The sequence below is a fragment of the Eubalaena glacialis genome, chromosome 3 (genome assembly GCF_028564815.1).
Source record: "Eubalaena glacialis isolate mEubGla1 chromosome 3, mEubGla1.1.hap2.+ XY, whole genome shotgun sequence".
Classification (NCBI taxonomy): domain Eukaryota; kingdom Metazoa; phylum Chordata; class Mammalia; order Artiodactyla; family Balaenidae; genus Eubalaena; species Eubalaena glacialis.
The window spans coordinates 887,978-910,898 of record NC_083718.1 but is presented as its reverse complement, the minus strand read 5'-3'; the positions used below and the strand labels follow the sequence as shown (position 1 = coordinate 910,898).

At 47.7% G+C, this 22,921-nt stretch overlaps 1 protein-coding gene across 14 annotated transcripts in view; it reads left to right on the top strand.

The window, feature by feature from the left end:
* PPP1R12B (protein phosphatase 1 regulatory subunit 12B) overlaps positions 1-22,921 on the top strand; it is a 199,344-nt gene that overhangs the window by 79,722 nt on the left and 96,701 nt on the right. For 9 of the 14 annotated variants that reach the window (XM_061187241.1, XM_061187240.1, XM_061187239.1 and 6 more), the window contains 2 exons: positions 835-960; positions 6,688-6,870. In XM_061187241.1, the coding sequence (XP_061043224.1) occupies positions 835-960; positions 6,688-6,870 (309 nt within the window). Of the gene's footprint in view, positions 1-834; positions 961-1,182; positions 1,216-1,471; positions 1,513-3,337; positions 3,516-6,687; positions 6,871-9,752; positions 9,831-22,921 lie in introns of those variants that run through there. The other 5 variants (XM_061187248.1, XM_061187249.1, XM_061187251.1 and 2 more) reach the window with 5 other exon arrangements.

Sequence of the window (22,921 nt, the reverse complement as noted above, 5' to 3'; positions counted from 1 at the left end):
CCACTGGAGTCTCAGGCGCTCCTCGTGCCCAGGACAGGGCCTGTCCCCTGGTGAACACTAAAAATGTGGTTATTTAATTGAATTGATCAACTTCTAATTTGTAAGTAAAGTCTTCCTCATCAGTTAAAATGGATATGGGAATGTTGAGGTATCGCTGCATCTCAGAGCAGAGCCTGGGCTAGAGCCTTGCTTCTCAAGGTGCGGTCCTCCGACCAGCAGCACTGGGGCCACTGGAAGCCCGTTAGAAATGCAGAGTCTCAGTCCCCACCCAGACCTGCTGAAGTAGATGGGCACTTGCACAAAGTCCCCTCGGTGGTTGAAAGGCACGTGAAAGCTTGGGAAGGACTGCCCTGGGGGACCTCCCCGGGTTACCGGCTGTGGTTAGGAAGAGGTGCCAGGGCCGCTCCTGGGCGTCGCTCCGTGTAGGAAGCTGAGGAGGCTCCTTCACTTGCGGCGCACGTTCTCTCTGCCTCCCCCGTCCCTCCTCTGCTTGCTTTGAGCGACCCACACCGGGCTGACCTGCCAGGCTTTCTAACTGAGGAACAAAGTGGCCTCTCCTTACGAAAGGGCTCTAGATCCTCACCATGAGGACTTGGTACCTACTGAGATGGGTTGGCTTTGAAGTTGCTAAAAGGAAGCAGACAGGAAGCCTTAACCAGTCCCCCGTCTGTGCGGGGAGACAGGTGTATGAACACCTATCTCTTGAAAAGGGTCCCGTTGCTGTCTCTGCAGCCACATGCACTCCGCCTGCCCGGCCCCCCCTCCCAGTTTATGCTGTGCCCTGGACAGAGGGCAGGGCCAGTGTTTTGTTTTGTGTCCGTCCTGCATCCACAGAGAGTCGGCTGCTCACCTGGTGCGGAGCGGCCCCCCTGCCCGCCAGCTGTGGAGGGACGGAGCGGAGGGGAGCGAATCTCTGCAGACGGCCGCTCCTTCCACCTACGTGACAACCTATCTGAAAAGGTACCAGGCTCCAAGGCTGGGAGGTGGTTTCCTTCACTCTGGCCATGGGCAGATGGGCAGTAAATTGCATGCCTTTTTATACCCAGTTAGCACCACAAAAACGAATCAAGAACTGAATTGCTTTTAGATTTCTTGGGAGTAACATCTTAAGTAATTTTAAATCAAAGTTAATTTCTTTCCCTAACTGAATCAGAGTAAGCTAATTCCAAGTTCTCCCCACAGACAGATCTGAATATATACTCCATCCTTTCAGTCCTGTAAAATCTTCAACCAGATATGACTTCGAGTAGACTCTGAGCAGGACTGAATTTAAATCTCACCCTTGCCCGGTAGCCAGCTCTCCTTCCTCATCTCAAGTCACGCTTTGGGGGGAGGCAGGGAGGGACCTGTAGGGTGTAGCGGGGGCAGGATGGGGACAGATGTTAATTGCATTAAAAAAAATTTCATATTGAAGCCTGTTAATTTAGGGACTTGAGTTTTTTTTTTTTTTTATGGCTTTAATGACCCTCAGATCCATCAAGATATGAAACTCGCAAGTTTGGTGCAGAGAAGGTACCTGGGTTTCCTTCCCCTTTTCTCATCTGTATACCCCTTTCTGCAGTTATCTTCTTTGCCATGTACCAGCCAGCAAGCAAAGCACCTTTGCCAGAGCCATTAAGCTATAAGACACACTTAATTAATATTTCCATTTGAACTTTGCTGCTGATGTGGAGGAATCTGATTCTCATTGCTTCCTCTGAATTCTTTCTTCACTTGTACTCTCTTAACCAAACCCCTCCAACTGCCTTGTCATGCCACAGCCTTCATCAGTAGGTTTTTAGGTGATTCTTGGCTACCCTAGACACAGGCTTTGGCCACAGACTGTGTGTTTGGGATCAAAACCTATTTTCACTTGATAGGAATAATCTCGTCAACCAGTTAATGTCGGAATGTGGGGACTGTGCCGTAAATCAAACAGCCACTGTCACCTTTTAACGCCCTTCAGTTCTGCAGATACGTCCTGTAAGAGAGGGCTCAACTTTGAAAGTGAGCAAGTACAATTCATTGATGTCACTGAAGCTTCATCCTACAGCCTCAGCGTTTTTGGCTTTAATGAGGCTGTTGCCTGTTTGTCTTTGAGGGTGAGGCCTTAGTCTGAATAGATAACTTATTACTCCTTATAGCTGGATCCAAGACCAAGAAAACTTCTCTAAGAAAAGAATGTTATAGAACTTAGGAAAGATGAAGGTGCCATCTTCATCTTCATCTTTAATGTTCAAGCCTGGTGTTATTTTGTGGTAGGGTTGGTGGCTTTCTGGATCCAAGTCATCAGCAGATGGATGGAGTGGGTAGTATTTGGTTTCATATATGTCGTTTGGTATAATCATGGTGAACAGAGGAGAGGGGACACTTCTCTTTAGGGTGAGAAGCATGCTTAATTATGTGAGCATGTTTGAGAAAATATCTACAGCTTGCTCTATACCTTGGACTTCCAAAGCTTTTCTTCTGTAATCCTAAAGCACTTTTTTATTCTACAAATCTTATTTTATGATCTTTCACAAGGAAAGAATCATATACAATCACTGTTTCAAACAGAAAGTGTGAATAGACATTTGTCATTCTTGGACTATGCCAAACCTCAGAAACTTTCCATTTTCGGTTTCCTTCTTATTTTTTAGGCAGAAATTCCTTTTATAACAGCCCAGTAAAATGCATCTTTTGTCGAAGAACTCTTCCTGGCTTTTTTGGGTCACCCCTGCCTCAAGTGTTTCATTACTATTATAGTCAAGAAGTTTTTTAAAACATTCTAATCCAAATAATTTTTTGCCGCAGTTGAGATGGTTCCTACCTGTCTTCAGCTGAGACAGGGGAAAGCTGTCCTCTGTTGCCTGTACAGTATTACTTGCTAGACCTAAACCTTTAAATCCTCCCAAGGCATTTTGGCCTCTGTCCTCTTCTCTACTCTTTAATCCTGAGTCTCTGCTCCAAACCGTCTGCAGATTCTCGGGCTCACTTTAGCTTTGGCAGTGTTGCTTCTGTCTAAGGGAAGCAGCTGGGGTTGCATGACTTTGTCAGGGGTGTTGGAGTTCCTTTTTCTGGTACAATGCCTCTGTCTCCCGTCTTTCCCCTCTCCCAGCCCCACTCCACCCGTGCACTCCACTCCCTCCTGTTGCTCTTCATCTCTCCTCCTCCCCGTGCCTTCCCTCTGTGGGGTGATGGACGGAGGCCTGCTTGCTGCCGGGGCCCAGCTCGAGCCGGGCTGGGCCCCTCCACTTCCCAGCTGTCGTGCCCTCTCTCCATCCACCTTCCTTTAAGCGCGTAGTCTGGGTGGGGCGGTGGTGCTGGGCGGGTGGCGAGCAGCGTGTCCTGAAGGAAGTGACCGTGTGCTGTTTTGCAGTGCGTCCTGTGGTGGACGTAGTGGCCCCTCAAGTCCCTACCTCTCAGCCAATCGCAACCCACCTCCTGCTGCCTCACTCATTACCATTGGTTCCTCCAGCTCTGGGGCGGCAGGTGGCAGCCCGCCGCCTGCTCCCCGCGCCACTCAGTGCACACTGCTGCATCTGTGCACCATGCAGGTAAGGCTGCTGGGGGCCGCTGGAGTCACATCTGCAGGCTCCAGCCAGGAGACTCCGGACTCCTGGAGCGTGTCCCCGAGTCAGTGAGGACGCTTTTGCTCTGACCTGTGTTGGCCAGGCAGCAGCTGCTCGTCAGGCAACCGTAGGGCGTGCTTAGGCCTTGCCTCCCAGTAGCTCTCCCAGCTGGGTTACAGCGTAAGGGCCTTGCTATCGTGCTAAATCGCGTGTGACAAACAGCCCACATGTCATTTATACTGATTTCCCAGGAAGTATCAGGAGGGATCTCTTCTGTTTACTCTTTTTGGAAGATGGCATTCAACCCAAATCGAAAGGAACGCTAATTCTTGTCCCAGAAGCCTCCTACAGCCCCCTTCTGAGAGTTTCCAGCAGTGAGTGTTTTGCGGCACCCGCTGTGGGAAGCAGGAGATGTGTGTTTGTCTCCACTCTGTTGCCGGCTGATATCTTCTTGGTTTCTAGCTCATCCAGCAGGTGGCACGGGCAGAGTGTCGTGTGAACCTGGAGCAGAACTTCAGCTGTGCTCGTAACGGTGGCGTGAATGTGGTCAGAGACCTTTCCCTTTGGGTGCAGCACAGGGGCTCCTCCACTGGGTCTTGTTTCTACAGCGGACACAAAGAAAATGAAAAATGTCATTGAGGCCAGTGTTGCAGCAAGGACACGGCTGGTGGTGGTGCCCGACTGGTGCCCGACTGGTTGCTGGGTTTCTTTTCCTGACAAAAGTGGTGCTCATTTGTTTGGCCAGGTGGGGTGGCTTATGATGGACCGCTTCTAATAATACTGTATGATTATTTATACATTTACTAGGCCCCATAACAATCCATTTGCACAGGCATGGTAAACATTATCCCCACAGGTGGAGACACTGAAGCACAGAGGGGCTACTGATTAATTCAGAATGAGGCCTGGGGAAGAATGGTAATGGCCACCCTTTGTTGAACCCCAGCATGTGCCAGGCATGGGGCTCGTACCGTACAGAATTACATCAGGACTTGCTTTACTCACACATAACAGTGTATCCAAATGATACTGACTAGGTTTATTTTAAAGGTTTATTTTTTTTCCTCTCAGTTAAGACAGTCCAGAAATAGGCAGGGCTGGCACGTAGCTCCAGAGCCACCAGAGAGTCTGTGTTCCTTCTGTCTTTCTGCTTCACAGTGTTTAGATCGTGGCTTCCATTTCCATGGGTTGCCTAATGGTCCGAAATAGCTGCTAGAGTTCTAGCCATCATGGCTGTATTCTAGGCAGGGAGGAGGAGGAAAGGGGGAAGTATGCGAAGAGGGAATGCCTCTGAACTGAGAATTTCCCCAAACGCACTGATCTTCTGCTCGTGTCTCCCTGGCCACCTCTAGCAGCCAGGGAGGCTTTGAAAAGTGTAGATTTTTAGCTAGGCACATTGATGCCCTGAATAGTAGGGTCCTGTTAGTAAGGAGGGAAAGGAACATGAACATGGGTGAGGCAGCTGGCTGCGTTACATATAGTCCTAAAGAGCCCTCCAGTGTATGGAACTTATCCTCATTTTATGGATGAGGAAGCTGAGACCAAAAATGTAATGATCTGCCCGAGGTCACTCGGCCAGGAAGGAACAACCAAGGCAGGATTGGAGCCTAGATTTGTGCGTTTTGGGGCTCTTTTCTTTTTCACTATTTTCTTTCCACTGAGTTTATCTTTTATTGTGGGCACTATACTGAGTATTCCACAGACATTATTTGATTTAATCATCACAAGATCCCTGCACTTCAAGGCAGCATTATCCCCATTTTACAGGGAAGAGATCGGAGAGGTTACACTCAGCCCCAGGTGGTTCCAGAGCCTCTGATCCCTGCTCTGGAGCTTTTTCTGTTCTGATCCTAACAACCTACTTGTAAAATTATAGATTTCAAAATAATAGTAAGAATCCTATTCTGTAATTTGACAAATAAAATCCTTGGCATTTCTCCAGCATAAGACATTGCAGAGACCGAAGCATGTTATTAAGCTAAAAAGAATTCCATGTAAGGTTTCGATAAGTGTAATTATTTTATAGCTTTGTTCCTGGCTGATTTCATTAGTGCTTCCTATAGGCTCATACATCTTGTAAGTCTGAGGAATTATTTGCCTTCATTTTTTAAATTAAAAAATGAATGTAAAATTTCACCTTTTTTCTGAGCTATTGCTTCTGGAGAAGTGGCTTGTATTTTTTGGATGCCACTTCAAAACTGTTCTCATTTTATACTGGCATCTAGGTACCATATTTAGGTTTTTATGATCTGATTAATTCTTTCAAGCTTATTATAATAATGTGATTATTTGAAAATGAGCTTATAGCTACTTATAAGCATTCTGGTAATTGTAAGTAGGTGAAAAAACCAGATTTTTAGCATTCATTATTTTCATTTCTTTCCCCATCTCTGTGAGTATCAATTTTGGATCTCTGTTACCCCAGCAACAAGCTGTGACATCACAAATGATAGCTTTTTGGGTGGAAAGCCAATGGTTGATCTCAACTCTTTGTGAAGAAACAAAGGTCTTGTTTTCATGTAAATGAATGTAATTGTACAGCTTGCTGTTGGAAAGTCTGTAGTTAAGGTTGCATGTAGAATCCTGTTAGTTTTGGTTTCAGTCTCTCCTGTCTGCAGTTATGAATACGGACAATCAGGCATTTGGTTCCGTGGAAAGAGAGCAGTTGCTAAGCTAGGTGAGGTTGCTGAGTGTCTGTCGAGTGTGTCTGGGTGATCCAGGAAGACGGCCGTCCTCTGTGAGGCCACCGCAGGCACTCACTGCCCGGGACTGAAGGGCAGTGACGTGATCGTAAGTGACTTCAGTGTCTGTTGTGTGTGTGTGGAGACCAGATGGTGCTCAGGACTCATTCAGAGCTCTCTGGCATGTGTCACTATCTTGCCTTGTGCCATAGCTAATCAAAAAAAAATTTTTTTCTAATCTCAAGTAAAAAATATTTTCCGTAAAACATAACTGCTTGGGCAGAAGATATCAGACGGAAAGCGTAATCACTGTTCTAAGATTTAAGAGCTCAGAGTTAAGAAAGCAGACCAACCACAGACAAATTCTGAGCGAGAAGATTCTCTGGGTAAACCCACCTTGAAGCTCTGTCTCTGCCACTGCGTTGTCGTGTGCGTGCCTGACCGCTCTCTTTCTGCTTGTGTCCTTTTGATTTCAGGCCTCCTCACAAATCCCAGGCTGACTCCACAGCGGAGAGAACAGTAGACAGTGTGTCTTGCGGCACCCCCCTCTGTGTGATCACGAATCGCGCCCCACCTAGCACTGCCAATGGGGTCACAGCTGCCGCTCTGCTCTCCACTCCTGGGACAGACTCCTCTGTGGAAGCCAGGGAGAGGAGGAGGTGGGTCACGACTGATGTCACTTGTGGGGCTCTGCTCTGAGGGAGTAGGTAGAGGGGTGGGCGTGAAGTGTTTTCCCCAATCGCACACACTTCTGTGAAAACGGGTCTTCATGTTACAGCTTGGGTTTTCTGTTTTGCCTCTGGGAGATTTTTGGTGGAGATCTTAATTCTTTCTGATTATTTAACATAGGTACTTCTTCTGTTATGGATCTAGGCATTTCTTCTTTCTGTTTGTCTTACGAGAGAGATCACTGTCAGGCACTATTTCCCCCTTTTGTGATGGAGCACCTGAGCAGAGAGAAGCATCTTTGGTTTTGCTCTGGGTGGTCCACGATGACTTCTGGCAGCAAAGAAAAGCAGTGGTATGATAAAAGGCTCAGAGAAACAGAGCTAGGATGTACAGTTTTGATTAATTTGAGAAGAATACCAGAAAAGGAAGTGGATGGCAGATGATGATACTGTAGAGGGACGGTGGCCAACAGTTCTGCAGGCTCCTTGGAGGGATGGTGAGAGCAGCCGTGAGCTGACCTCAGAGAGGTCTAAGGCAGAAGCTAAGAGAACCTTCTGAGCGTCAGGATTAGGAGACCATGGAAGGTGTGACCAAGGAGAACAGGCCATTTTCTTCCACGAGAAGAAGTGGTAAAAATAGAATGCATTCCATTTGGGACTTTCAGATCTACATAAAGAGTGAAGCCATAATTATCCCTTTTTTAAGACTAGAAAAAGAGGTCAAATCTTACCAAAATTTAGATTTCACTTTGACTTCATTTTATTTTGAATATCCAAAGGAAGGAGGTGTTATATTTCTGAGTGTGTCTATATGTGTAACAAGTCAGAGTGTCTTTTCATCTACAAGGTACAATGAGTTAAACTTTTTAGACGTTCGTTTATTATAAAGATAGCTCTAAGACATGCATTTTGAGAAGAAATAGAAGGAAGATGTTAAGTTGAAAAATAGTGTTTTTCTTCCTTTCCTCCCTTTCTTTTTTCATTTCTTCACGTAAAACTTGAAGAAATTCCATTTTCTGAGCTAACAGATTGCAGAGTTAACAGTTGTCATCTTTTAATAGGCTTCCAGCCAGGAAAGTTTTAATAAATCAATCTTCAATATTTAATGTCTATGTATTTCATAGCTCAGACGTTACTTAGATACTGTTAGTTTCATCTAGAAACTAAATGCGAAAGCAGTCTTTCATTAGCTGGGGAAAAAACTCTCTTTAAAAACTCCTTCTGAGCTGAGACAAGTGAAATGAGTTAAATTCGTCATTAAGATCATGGTCCCTGGAAGGATGCGTAAACCAGGTTCTTTATCAAACTGCATTATTAAATATTTAGTTGCATGAACCATTATTTAGAGAAATCTGGAGAAACGATTACCGTCTTCTGGGAATTTTGTAACCTGTGTGATCAATAACCTGCTACAGATTGTGATTTTTGTTTTAGAAGTTCTATTCAAGCCACAAATATTTATTGAGTACTAGCCGTGTGCCACATGTTTTATAGAACTAGGATGTATTTCCTCAAGGAGCAGCAAATGTAAGAATAAAAGAATTAGGTCAAGATATTAATGAATTGTAATATGAATGTGGTATATCAAGATGAGTGCATTTTAGGGATAGCACAAAATAGGTATAGATATTTGTTAGATAAATAATAATTATTAGATAATAAAATAAATAAATAGCTGGCACAAGATAAATAGCTGGGAGAGTATTCGATAAAGAGCTGTTGGACTCAGTCACTCGATCTGTAGCAGCGTTTATTCCTCCCAGAGTTTGCTGAGCACCTGCTGCTGCCAAGCACCGTGACAAGCGCAGACCGCACAGCCGTGAGCTGACGAGTATGGTCTGAGCCCCTGCGAGGTGTATACGCTAGGGAAGAGGAACGACGGTAATTACACTTGTGATAGATGCTGTGCCTGGTGCCTTGCAGAAGATCCGCCTACCGTAGACTCGCCTTCTCCGAGGGGATCAGAGAAAGTCACTCTCGGGGTGTGATGCCCCGAGTGAGAACTGCAGGGCAAATAACAGCCAGGGGAGGGGGAGGGGCGGGTGTTCCAGGCAGAGCAGGCAGCCACCGCAGAGACACCAAGCGGAGGACAGTGCTCGATCCTTCGGAGAAGCTGGAAGGAGACGTGGCAGCTGGAGTGCAGAGAGTGAGGGACAGAGCCGTCTGCGGTGAGGCCCGCGGCGCAGGCAGGGCTCCGTGATGCAGTCTCACCCCCAGCGAGGAGGTTGTGGGTTTATGTGCCGAGAACCATGGTGAGCCACCGGAAGAGTTTTTGAACCGCTTTGCAGAGATGTGCTTCACACAGCATGTAATTCAGCAGTTCAGCGCAGCCATCACCACAGTCAATTTTAGAGCATTTTCATCACCTTAAAAAGAAATCCCGTACCCTTTAGCTGTCACCACCCCGTCTCCCCATTCCCCAGAGGCCTAAGCAACCACTCATCTACTTTCTGTTTCTGTCAAGTTGCCTGCTCTGGAGATTTCATCTAAATGGAATCAGAATGTGGTCTTCTGTGACTGGCTCCTTTCCCTTAGCGGCACGTTTTCAAGATTCATCTGTGTTGTAGCGTGCATCACTACTTTATTCTTTTCATGGCCGGATACTGTTTCGTTACGTGGATATACTGCATTTTGTTTGCCATTCATAGGTTGGGGACATTTGGATTGTTTCCACCTTTCAGCTATTTGAAGAATGTTATTATAAACATTCATGTACAAGTTTTTGTGTGAACATATGTTTTCATTTCTCATGGGTGTGTACCTGGGAGTAGAATTTCTGGGTCATCTGTCAGTAGAAGATTTTAGACAAAAAAAAAAAAAAGTTGATGTGACTTACATTTTTAAAAATTCTGCCTTTTAAACTCTGGTTGCAGTATTTCATACGAAGTGGACAGGGGAAGAATGGACAGGAATGGATGTGAGATGACCAGTTAGGAGACCACTGCAGAGGAGCGAGCGTGAAGAAGAGCAGTAGCTGGCACTGAGGTAGTCGTTGGAAGAGATGGAAAAGAGTGAATGTGCTCAGCGTTTATTTAGGGGGTGCTTCCAGCAGCATGGCAGGCAGGCCCACAAGGGCCCTGTTCCTATTATAAACAGACGAAAGGGTGGCTCAGTTCAGAAGAATGAAAGGGAACTCTCAGGTGACAAAAATGAAGAGACCCCAAAAGCCAGAATGGTCTGAGTGGCCCAGGGTGGTATGAGACCTAGAGTCTGGAGGCTCCGGTTTAGGGCCGTGTGTGGATGTAAGACATGTGGCTGTGGACCTGACTAGGCTTGGATCCATCACCAAGAACCTGTGTAGAGCTGGAATTCTCAAAGGGCTGCCCAGTTCTTTGCCCACGGTCCAAAGATGTGTCAAGAGTCCGGGCAGGTTTTTTTCTTAAGAATATATATAGGGACTTCCCTGGTGGCACGGTGGTTAAGAATCCGCCAGTGCAGGGGACACGGGTTCGAGCCCTGGTCCAGGAAGATCCCACATGCCACGGAGCTGCTGAGCCGGTGCACCACAACTACTGAGCCTGCGCTCTAGAGCCCGCAAGCCACAGCTACTGAACCTGCACGCCACAACTACTGAAGCCCACGCGCCTAGAGCCCGTGCTCCGCAACAAGAGAAGCCACCGCAATGAGAAGCCTGCGCGCCGCAACGAAGAGTAGCCCCCGCTCGCCGCAACTAGAGAAAGCCCGCACGCAGCAACAAAGACCGAATGCAACCCAAAAATCAATCAATCAATCAATCCACTTCTTACCTAAAAAAAAAAGACTGTATATATTTTTTAAAGAATATGTTTATATATTCTTTCTGAGATTCTTCTCCATTATAGGTTATTACAAGATATTGAATATAGTTTCCTGTGTTATACAGTAGTCTTTGTTGTCAGAAAAATCTTTTATGGGATATTTTTACTACCCATATAGTTTGGAAAGCCCAAGCCAAGAATTTAACATAGGAAGTAGGTCTGTACTCTTAAAATTTTGGGGCCATCATGGCACAAACAAATTCAAAACTGCCTTGAAGATAAACACATCTTCAACCTGGGGTCCAGGGGATTTCTGTACAACAGTCCCCACCAGAGACAAACTCACACAGAACACTGTGAACACTGGAGAGGGAGAGGCACCATGAGGGAGAGCTCCTGGGGCAGGGTCTAGATGCTCAGGATACAGATGAGCGGCAGACAGAAACCTCAGACCATGACTTCAATTGGTGATGTTGACAAAAATTAGTCAGTTGATCTAAGAAGTGGAGAATTTTATTTGAGCCGGATTTGAGGATTATAACCTGGAAGAACATCTCAGCAAGCTCCAAGAACTGTTCCGCCCGTTAGAGGTCACAGCACGGTAGCATAAGTTTTTGAGACACAAGGCTGTACGCGAAATGACGTCTTATTGACAGGTCACACAAGCCACGTCTGAGCGTCATCGTGGCCCCATCAAGAAGGAAGGTTATCTTTAAGGCGCTGCTTGTTGGTGCTGGGAGAACGCTGCTCTTCGTGGCTGAGCAGGTGTTCCTGCCGATGGAGGTTTGGTCGATGTAAAATGCAGATACGCCCTGCACAGTAAGGGGGAGAGCGGGGGCCAGAGGGCAGAGCAGATGTGTTTATGTTTGAATTGTTCTGGTCTTGCCATAAAATATGAACTTTATTTCACAGTAACAATAATTAGAAGTGACCAGCTGTACTAAAGATAGAGCGAGCAATCTAGAGGAGCAGTGCGGTAAGTGCATCAGGAGTAGCTGTTGAGACAGAAGGTGCTGCACGTGCACTGTTGTATCCGGTAGAGAGCTGCTACGGGAACCTGCGTGTGTAAGGCGTCTAACAGCCGTCTAGTGAGAGGCTGCCGTGTGCCCGGCGCAGGGGCTTTAAGGATCCCAGGTCAGGGAAAAGCTAGCCCGTGTCCGTCTGGAAGGCAGCTCAGAAGCTGCAGTACAGTGTCTGATGTGGGAACAGAGGGGGTCTGGAGTAGAGGGGCAGGAAAGGGGCCTCAGAGGAGGTGCCTGGGCTTGAGTTTTGAGAGGCTGGTCATAACAGGAGGGTGGTATTTTAGAGGGACATGAGAAATTCGGGGAACAAGTTCACTGTGCCTGGCACTGGGAGGAGGGCAAGGCCAGTGCAGCGTTTCCGCAGGTGTCTTGTGTGAAGTAGGTTTAGATGCAGAAAAAAAGTGTTCTGTGGCCCAGCAAATTTGTGAAACGACGGCTTAAACACAGGTAAACGGTTGCTCCAAAACCTGGGGATCACTCCTCTCCAAGGCGTGGGGCTGGTTAGAATTTGCAGCAGTTGCCAGATTTCTGTGTCCATCGAATAGTTTTGTTTTTTCACAGAAACCTGACTGGTACTCCATTGGGAATACTTTGGAAATTGTGGCGCTAGAGAGAGGCAGGCAGGAACCACATGGTGTAGTTTCTGTCTGTGCTGTGCTGAGAAACGTGAACTTCCACTCTCAGAGCTGCGGACTGGAGTGCTTTCAGCCGGGGAATGGCTTGATCAAATAAAACGTCGTTTAAGCCTTCACAGGATTAAAGCCATCCAGTTTCTCCTTCAGACAAACACGCGCGGAAAGAAAAAAAGCACATGTTTTGAAAACAACTAAATTTTCCTTCTGAAAGAGCATGCTGGGTAGTAATTCTTCTCTTGAAACTGCAGCTTTCTCTGTAATCAGCTCCTTGTGGAAGCATTTTGGCTCTTGCTGGGAAATGGAGGCCTGGAGCCTGTGTTGACAGGTCCCGTTGGAAACAATTAGCATCAGGCAAATGGGTCTTCAAACTGGCCGTAGCAAGACCTGCCCAGCGGAAAAGTCATCTCAGAAAGAATCTCTGTTTGCAGGGTAACTAGAGCTCGTGCATTGGGGTGTGGGTCTTCCCATGGAACCGACACACCTGACTTTCCCTTTCTGAGCCGGTTTTGTTCGAAGAGGGGGGAAGTGGGCGCGTGCAGCGCTGGCCAGGGAGCGGGCGCCGCTCTCCCCGGGGGGGTGGCCCTTCACTCAGCCTGTGAACTACAGATATGATTACAGATTCATCAGTAGACAGGGCTGGATACAAGTGGTCATTATGATACCAAATCGTGATCAACACGGAAAGGTTAACACTAGATTTTTCTGAGGGATGATGGGTAATTTTTATTTTATTTTTATTTTTTCCTGTATTTTCCAAAGTTCCAGAGTGATGAAGAATTACCATTGTAATGGGGGTGGGGGCAGGTGAGCTTGAAAAAAAATTAATTCTGTGGACAACAGTCTCTATTATGATGTAAGTCTGTGAAGATAGCCACAGTCATTGAAGAGTAGACACAGTAGTCAAGCGAGTCAAGATAATTTATGCAGGATTTAGATAATTTGTGATTTTGTTACATAAGCTCAGGGCAGGACCTCTGAAAGTTTATTACTTTTGAGAAGGGCACAGTCTTGGATTTACAAAGTTCCTTTGTTAAATTTTCTTTCTTTTTCTTTGTTTTTTTTTTTCTGAAAAGCTCCCCTGTGACCAGTGTGTTCCTTTTACCTGATGGAAAGGAAGAGGAGTTATGCCCCTGTTTTGCAGATGGAAATGCTGAGGCCCTAAGAGCATGGAGTGATTTGCCTGATATCACACCTTGAGTCAGGCACAGTGGAGACCATAACTCAAGCCTCTTTTTCCTCCCCATTGAACTCACTAACCATTTCTTCTTTTGGATTAAAAAAAAGTTTTGGTCCAGGGGCCGGTCCATCGCCATCAGTGGCCTGGCCAGGGGCCAGTGCATCTCCATCAGCAGCAGTCTCTGCCTTCATGGCACTCTGATCACTGTATCCCATTTTGGGGTTGCTCCTGAGGACGATAGAAACCACCAGTGTCCTCCGATTGTGAAGGGGTTGACTGGGCTGGCGGACGGCAGGGTGGAGAGGGCACATGGCATGCAACTGGCAGAAGGCAGCAGGGTGTCAGGGCAGGCAGCAGCTGTCACAGGGCGTGGTGGCTGCCTTCATTCCGAAAGCCCCAGGTTTTCCTTAGCAACAGTGTCAACAGTGTCAACAACTCCCAGGGCTAATATTGGAGTCTGCGGGCTCCCGCCTTTGATCCTCTTGCCCCAGCCCTGAATTTTACACCTTCTTTTTTATTGGTGCCCTTTCTTTTCTTGTAGAAATGGCCAAAACAGTTTTTCTCTACAAGAAGCTAAAGTTATTTGTCTTTCCCAGATAGCTCACATGCAACTTGCTTTGTTTGGTCTGTTTACAGCCGAGTCATATATACCACACGTGTTGACCTTCTTGAATCCTTTGGGGTCTTTATAAGCTGGGTAGTTATTCCACTAAGTGAAGCTGTCAGCAGATTAATTTGGCATCGTCTTTGGAATGTCAGAAATTTAAACCAAGTAATTAAACACTGAGTCATGGTTTTTAAAAGTTGTTTGACTCACCTCCCTGTCTCCAAGCTAAAGTCAGACAGTTGTCAATTCAAGGAGGTGTTCTAGAGAAGAGGTTCCCAAGCTCCTCCAGCCTCTCTCAGTTCTTGTTCTGAAATGAGTATTTTCTTTCCCTAAGAGACCGCAGCAGTGCTGAACTTACCAGGCTTTTCTCTGCTGGTATAAGTAGTTCTCTCTCTTCCTAACTAGGAACAGGAAGAGAGTGAAATGTATGCAGCAGTCGGTACATTCTCTTCAGTATTGCCATGCTGGAGGTTTCTGGGTTGCTTGTATGATTAGTTATTATGTTAGCTCATTAGCTGTTAAAGATTACGCTTGCTTGACTTCTTTCTTGCCATAGTTAGGAAGTCAGTTTCTGCTGTTTTGTCGCTGAGCACATGCCATGTCGTGCAGCGTTGGGTGTTGTTGATTCTGGGGGCCGCTTTTTTCATGTCTCACAAGCTCCGCCATCAGGACATGTCATCACTGCCAGTTGTCATCCCCACACGTGTGTGCATTTGATCATCGGTGCTCACATTACTTCTACTGGGTTATGTGCATTGCTGGTACTAAATATGTCTAAATAAGTCTGAAAGATCCCTTTCAATAACTATTAAAGTAAGTAATTTTTAAATGGTAATAAAAGAGCATGTGTGATTGACACCTGATTGGCACCGCTTCCCATTCTCGGTGGTAAAGTGCTGGTGCGTCCTGCAGTTGATGACGGGCCAGATCTGATGGCACTAGTTAGCCAGCGGGAAAGATGCTGTTGGTCTGTATTTAAAAACACCAAGTGGGAAGTGACTATAATGCATGTGGGGTTTCTTTTTGGGGTGATCAAAATGTTTTTAAATTGATTATGGTGATAATTGGGTAACTATGAATATACTGAAAGCCACTGAATGGTACACTTAAATGGGGATGTGAATTATATCTCAGTAAAGCTGTTTAAAAATAACACTCGGACCATTTCGCCCCACTCAGCAGTTCTGGGAAAGAAGACCTGGTTGGTGCCTGCTGAGAGTTACTACAGTAAGATGGAAGGGCCTGGAATTTCGAAGTCTTATTATCTTTCTTCTGTATTTCTGTTGGTAAACACAGCTACTAAGACATGAACCCTCTTCATTTCCAGAGACAGTGGCGTTTGTCACACAGTTCCTCAGCACACCACCTAACAGTTCAGGAATGGCGGCTTAAAAATGTGCCCCCCTACAGGACACACGCATTCCAAAGGCGGCCAGGAAGCCCTCTGCCTGAAGCTGCAGAGCCTCTGGCGGCTCTGCCCCAGCTCCCAGCCACTTCAGAGTACAGCCAGCAGTCACCCGACACCTGCTGCACAAAGCTCTTATCAGCCGTGTGTTTACAGTTAATCTCCTTCTGATAAAGTGGTTCTTTTTTCAGAGCTGTGAGTGTTGGTGACATGTGGGAGGGACCAAAATTTTGTGCCCTCAAGCCCCCGCCATACCAGGTGATTTTCCCATGTTGGAAGAAGATGGTCGCTTGTGACAACCTCACAAAACAAGCTCTAGTGTTTACTAGGGGAGGACAGCCGGAGGAGTGGGCACTTTTTCAACAAATTGGGCTTCTGGGAAAGCTGCTGCACAGGTGTGTGGCAGGTGTGTCTGAGGTGCTTGACCTCTCACCTGTGATGGTGTGATGTGGCAGTGGAGTCCTTGCCGTTCCTGGTTTTATGGAAATGGGAGGCGCAGGAGGTTGATCTTTGTGTTCTAGGTTTGCGGGCCGACTGGTGTGCCGAGCTGGGCACCAGTGAGCACTGGGCCTGGAGGGGCAGGAGCCGCAGGTGAGTGTCTGCTTGGCAGCTCTGATGGCCGAGAGCGTCTTTCTGCTCTCCGTCCGCATCTCTTCCTGGTGGTTCTTTGGGAAGCTGGCTGGTTGCGCACACCGTTTGGGTGCTGTGGTTGGGGTGGGGGGATGGTAAGAATAAGATGCAGTGTTTGGAATAACCAGTTGGCAACTATTCTGGTTTTTCTTCCTATTCCTAATTGATTTAAACATGTGCACTGACTTAAGGATCCCATCCAGGAGATGAGAGTGGCAGAGGACGGTTGAGAATTTCAGGAAGTAGAAACATGCATCTCTTTGTAAGAGGAAACTGGTATCAGTAATGTTATACTTAAGTTGGATAGTAGTACACAGGTGGTGGTTGTATTGTTTATATCCTTTATAGCTTAAGTATTACATAGTATATATTTTAAGTAAATAAGACAGGAAAAATGTCAGACATTTAGGGTAATTACAGAGAGAAGCTGGTTTAGGTATGTGAAGGCATACATCGCTCCTTGAGTTGGCCTTTGAACAGGAAATTATAAAATGAAGAGACTAACTCATTGAGGTCTGGGTAAAAGCACTTTGCTTACTACAAACTGTACAGTCAGATTGAATCTTTTCTATTTCATTTTTTTCATACTTTATTTTTTATTTTATTTATTATTATTTTTGGCTGTGTTGGGTCTTTGCTGCTGCACGCGGGCTTCCTCTAGTTGCGGCGAACGGGGGCTGTTCTTCGTTGCGGTGCGCAGGCTTCTCATCGCGGTGACTTCTCTTGCTGCAGAGCACAGGCTCTAGGAGCGTGGGCTTCAGTAATTGTGGCATGCGGGCTCAGTTGTTGTGGCTCACAGGCTCTAGAGCGCAGGCTCAGTAGCTGTGGCGCACGGGCTTAGTTGCTCCGCGGCATGTGGGATCTTCCCGGACCAGGGCTCGAACCCGTGTCCCCTGCATTGGCAGGCGGATTCTCAACCACTGCACCACCAGGGAAGTCCCAATCAGGTTGAATCTTAATGGTAATAAATGTTTTCCCATACGTGTAAGAAGTTTCCTCATTGATCTTGATTGCTCAGAGGACCAGATTGTAGACAGTTCAAAACGGGGCTGAGTCAGGCATTTAGGAGCCCGTGCGGCTGGCCGTCATCGCAGCCCCATGGGGAGACTGCTCGTTGGACCGTCTGCCCAGCCTGCCAGAACTGGACTGTTCTCTCCCTGCTCCTCCTCTCCTTCCTGTATTGTGTATCTTTGGCGATCGTGCCACTTTGTGTTCCCTGAACGTGTTTGATGTCCACGCTGACCCTTCTTTCTAGGACAGCCTTCTGTCACCTTCTCTGCTGAGCAGAGTTCTGTTCATACCGTAAGAGCTCCTGAGATTCACCCCCCTGCCGGCTTCCCGTTCCCCCAGCCCCAGACTGAAGCCGGGGTTCTCCTGCCGGTGTTCTCCTGCGGCCCTGTCCTTAGGGCTGGTCCAGCTGACACCCCTGCATCGGGAGCTCCGGGAGGTGCTCTTTCTGCTGGGTGTTCTTCATACCACAGAGCCCACTACTCAGCAAGGTGTCGGGTAAATGGGTGGGGATGAACAAGCCGCTGTGTAGTGATCCTGGTGTCCAGAGGGGGGCAGCAGAGGCACGCCTGTTGATCCACTTCGCAGAAGGCTGGCTCCCCAAGACCCTGTCCTGTGTTTGGCTCGGTGTGCAGGTAAGCACACCAACCCCATTCCACTTCAGGTGTTTTAATGTAGGCAGAGAAGGTGTGTCCTGGCAGGTGGAGGTTCCTTCACATGAGAGCAGCAGGCACAGGTGACAGCCCCCCGGGCTGCAAGGCAAGAGCCCTGGTTTGCTCTCCAGCTGAGTGCACAGCTTATGCGTCGAGGTTGCCTTTTAACTTCTGAATCGGTCCGTGTGGAGTGAGGAGATGACTGTCCTGCTGCTCGCGCGTTCAGTGCTGTGCAAGAACTGCAGGTACGACACGAGAGAGGCCTGCCTACCTTGTGCCCTCGAGACTGAGGACGCCAGGTACACGCCTCGGAAACCACGAGGCCACGTGGGGGGTGGACCCTCGAGGGCAGATTGTGTAGGTGGCGTACTGCGCGCTCGGAGGAGGAGGTGGGTCCTGTGAGACGGGAGGCCGTGGCGGCATCTCAGGTGGCCTCAAACATGCGAAAGTTTTAGACTGGGTTAGAGAATTAGTGTTCTGAATGCTTACCGTACGCCAGTACTCCCCAGATGCATTTAATCCTCATAGCTTTGTGAGACGAATAATATTATTTTCTTTAATACATATAAGAAAATTAAGGCTCAGATGACGGGCCCTGCCCACAGTCACAGAGCCAGTAAGTGGCAAAGCCAGGATTCAAAACCGGGTCTTTGGGACTTCACAGCCCACGTGCTCTGACCCCACCGGTCCGTGTCCGAGGAGCCGGTCTCCCCTGGGCCGTGCGATACCATCAGCTGGCACTGTGGGCACAAGGCTTAGGCTCTCTTGATGTTTTGTTTTTTGAAGGAAGTGAGTATCTGTCTTGGGAGAAACCACTTCTGAAAGCAAAGTAAATTGAAAGCTTTCCGTCCTCTCTGGAATCCGAATGGGGAATCCGGGCTTTTGGAAACCAACTGAGGCATCGTCTTGTCGGCCAGCAGGCTGGTCCAGCATTCTGTGCTGGGTGTAGGGAGTTTCCCTTGGGGAGGATCCCAGAGCCGGGGCGCACAGTGTTTCCCACAAGGAGCACCAAGAGCTCACTGGTGACAGGGACAGGGGCGCACCTGCCCACGTGCCTGTCCTTTCCGGGCCGCCGCCTCACCCCACTGTCCCTGTCACTCTCGAGGGAGGGCTCTGACCCCACTCTGTCCCCCGCCTCCTGCTCCCTCTCCAGCCTGCCGAATCGGAGCCCTGCCCCCTCGCCCGTCCGGCGCCTCCACCGCGGACTCTTGGTGCCCTTGGTCGTGGGCCACTGCCTTCTGGAACCTGTGTCTTCCAAGACCTCTGGTTCCAGTGTTCCCTGCCCCTCCGTCCTACCCCGCCGCCCCTGCTCTGTGCTCTTCCAGCCCTTCCGCCTCGGCAGGCACCTGGGGCTTCCTGGGCTTCCTCCTCTTCTCCTCCCAGGACCCTCCTGAGCTGCTCTGCCGCCTCCTGCATCACTCGGGTCTCTGTTTCCCGCCTGGATCTCCCTGCGGAGCTTCCCGACACCACGTGTACAGCTGTACAGCGGCACCTGACTTCCGGCGGCCACCCAGAACTCTAGCCTATCTGGCCATTCTTTTCCTTTCCCGCATATTTCTTCATCTATTTAAAGTATTGCTGCAGGTATGCATTTCCTTTAGTTCCCATGTCCTCTTTAGGACAAGGGTATAAACAAATAAACCAAACCACTCCCTTCCCTCTGACCCTAAAAGGCAAGAAAGAGCCTTTCTTGTTAGTTAATGGCTAAGCTGACACTAGAACCCAGGAACACCATTCCTACTTAGAAACGGCGAGGAAAACCTGCACTAACGCCTGGCCGCCGTGGGGGCTGCGTCCTCTGCAGGAGAATTTGGTCCCTCTTGTCACCTGTCCCTTCCGGCTTGTCCGGGATGGCCGTACTGCATGAGAATGGCAACCTCTGGAGATACGAAAGCATCCTTTTCCAAGATGGAGTGTTGCTGATGGCAAACTTTTGGAAAATATCAGGGGACACTAAGAGAAGCCTAACATAAGACAGTACCCCCCTCCTGATGTTGCTAGATTTGGAAAAAGGAATGTCTTGCTGCACGAATCCACACAGCTGGGGTGCCGTGACGCTAGGTGAAGAGCCCGTTTTCGTTTGGTGCTGGGGCCGGGTGGCCGGTCCTGCTCCCTTTAGGTCTCACCTGCCAGCGCTGTGACCCTGGGTGGGCGCTTCAGTGTTTCCTTGGGCCTCGGTCAGCTCTTCTGTAAAACGGGAATGATTTTATCCTCTCTACCTGAAGTCTTGAAATTAGATCATGTGGCTCCTCGAACTCATAACATCTTTAGCCACAGGTCCGTGTTCTGTTCTTCTCTGGCTCATCCCCTGCCCCGTAGCTGTCCCTGCGTGCTTCCAGGTTGATCTTTAAGAAGTTCCTTCTCACCTCCCTGAAATGTACCTGTGCCTGTGCAACCTCATACACAGGATGTAGTCCGAGGAATGAAAGGCCCTGGTAGAGGACCAGTAGACATTCTGTAATTAATGACTGCAGCATCCCGACTGCTATAAAGACATACACTCAACTTGGTTCCTGCCCCGTTTGAAGTTAACCGTTAAGTACCATTCTGTCTTCACAGATTTTAAATGTAGGACTCCCTAAAGCTATTCCAAACACCAGTTAGTGGGTTCTGGATGAGAGATTATTCTCTCATCATTCTGGGGAAAACAGCTTTGTACTCTCCCTGGAAATCTTCTTGGTTATTTTCCTTTCATTCTTCTACTCAAAGTAGCTTTATTTTACTTAGCCCTTCAAACCTGCATGGAGAATATTTTCATGGGCATTAAGACCGCTTCCCAATGAATTATCCATTTCTGGGAAAAATAATTAAGGGGAGCTCTTTATTAGACCAGGTGGGATGGATATTCTAGCACCTTTCTTTCTTTCCCAAATCGCCACGCAGAGCTATTAACATGAGGATGGAAACAGTGCAGCAGGAGCGGTGGTGATGCGAGAGCAACAGCCAGGCCGTCCGGTCCCCACAGCAGCCCTGCTGATTTCTGCTCATACCTGTTGCAGCTGCTGATACCTTTGCTGCGTAAGAAACATGGGTTTAGAGTGCTTAAACGTTTTATCCGAGATCACCTAGCAAGGAAGTTGAGGAGCCAGGGTTCAAACCCAGGCGGTCTGATTCCCATGTCAGGGTACTTTATCACCACACTGTACTTGTCAGAAGATAGTCTAGGTCTTTTATTATTATGATGATGGTTTTCTTGATGTTCATTGATGATTTGCTCTAGGCATTTTGCACAGCTTCTTAAGATAAAATTAGCCGTTGTGTAGTATGTAAAGGAGCACTGTGAACTTGAGAGGCAGAGAACAAATTATTTTTGTGTAGTCATGCTTAAATTCTCTGCTAAGTGTTTGAATTCCACTGATCATGTAACCTCAGAGTCATAGCAAATACAAAGAAAAATGCTTCCTGCCCTCTAGGAAACAGAAGTAGGAAACAGAGTAGACAGAAACAGAGTAGACAGGCATGGTAATTAGAAGACTTCAGCATCGAATCCCTTCCTCTGTCACTGCATTGCGGATGTTAGCCTAGTTTTACCTGGAGGCCAGAGCAGGGATAGCTGTGAAGCCACGGCTCCCACTGTGCTTCTGTTGCAGGGCCTTGTGGGCCGAGACCATCGTCTTTTCGGGGCGGTGAAGAGCCATGTGGTGCACAGATTCACGAGGCCCAGATGGTGTGCTGGGTGTGGGTGTGGTCTGGCATGGGCGTTGCCAAGTTTTGTCTGTAAACGGCCAGACAACATACATTTTAGGTTTTGCAGGCCATTTTGTCTCCATTGCAAATATTAAACTCTGCTGCTGTCGTTGGTAAAACTTGGTTTACAGGATGTGGCAGCCAGGTTTGGCTCCAGGACTACAGTTTGCTCCCCTGTCTGGGTTTAGAAGGTACAAGGGCTCAGGCTCTACTGAAGACGCAGTGTGTCCCCCAGGAAACCGTATGTTAAGGTGCATCACTTCTGTGAATTTGGAATCCATACCTGGGTAAACGAAAGTGAATGAAAATGTTCCTTCCCTCCTCAAAAACCTTTAAAACTCAAGTACTGGGGTTTTCTGGGTTTTGTTTTTATAGATTTTTTTTCTTACAACTTAGTAGAAGTTTCATATATTGACACAGGTTACAAAGTAATATACATAATATTCATTAAAAATAGACTATAATATACTATATATAGGTATAGAATAGACATACATAGATAAAAATCTAGGCATACGTGTAGTAGAATAAAAATGGGCTTATCTTCGTGTGGTAGAATTCAGTTTATTTTTATTTTCACATGTTGATCTGTTTTCTAGTTTTTTCCGGAAAAAGCATGTATGATTTCAAATATTTAAGACTCCAAGTGAGGCAAAAGGCCCTCGATTTCACCCCCAGACCTGTTTTTACCAGCTCCATCTCTCTCATTCCGTAAAACTCACCGGAGCAGGCAGTGCGATAAGCCAGTCAGAAGCTTGCGCCTTCACTGTGGCGTCTGTCTAGGACGCAGAGAAGAGACAGCAGTCAAGAAGTGGTGCAGTGGGGTGCTCTGTGTGTTTGCAGGTGGAGGTGGTGTGTGAGGATGCTGGCTGGTAACCCAGGCAGCATTTCCTGAGGGGTTTGTCCTCGGTGTGCTCACCGACTCCAGGGCTGGTCCACAGCTTTGCAAGTCTGGGGACTCAGGTTTTTCCACTTCACCCAGAGAAGAGGAATCTATTAAGGAAAGAGGCACACATACTGAACTCACAGTGGATTGAGACATGTATGGCAATTCCAGTTTACTAATCCACGTGGAGGAAAAAAATCTCTTAACATATAGCCTGGTTGAGAACTTCTGTTTCAGGCTATGGCATATCTTGTAATAGACAAACTCTCCTACTGAGAATAACCAGAAAAGCTGGATAAACATAAGAAAAAATAGTCTTTGAAGGCATTGGAGAGATGGTAAGGAAGTGAGGACTTGAGGGACCCAGATCCCAGAAAGAAGGGAAGCATAGGAGGCGAGCCCAGCACCCGGCTGTGCTTGTCCCCCAAGGTGCTGGCTGACCAGTGAGGCAGTGGCTACAAGGCTGAGAAGCTGGATGAGGTTTCCAGCCATCTCTCAGTGCTTAAGGAACAGAAATTAGAGTTCAGAAACAGGGGCCCCAGTGGACACCCCAGACTTCCCCTGGGACCATCAAAGGGCTGCCTTCTAGCAGGAG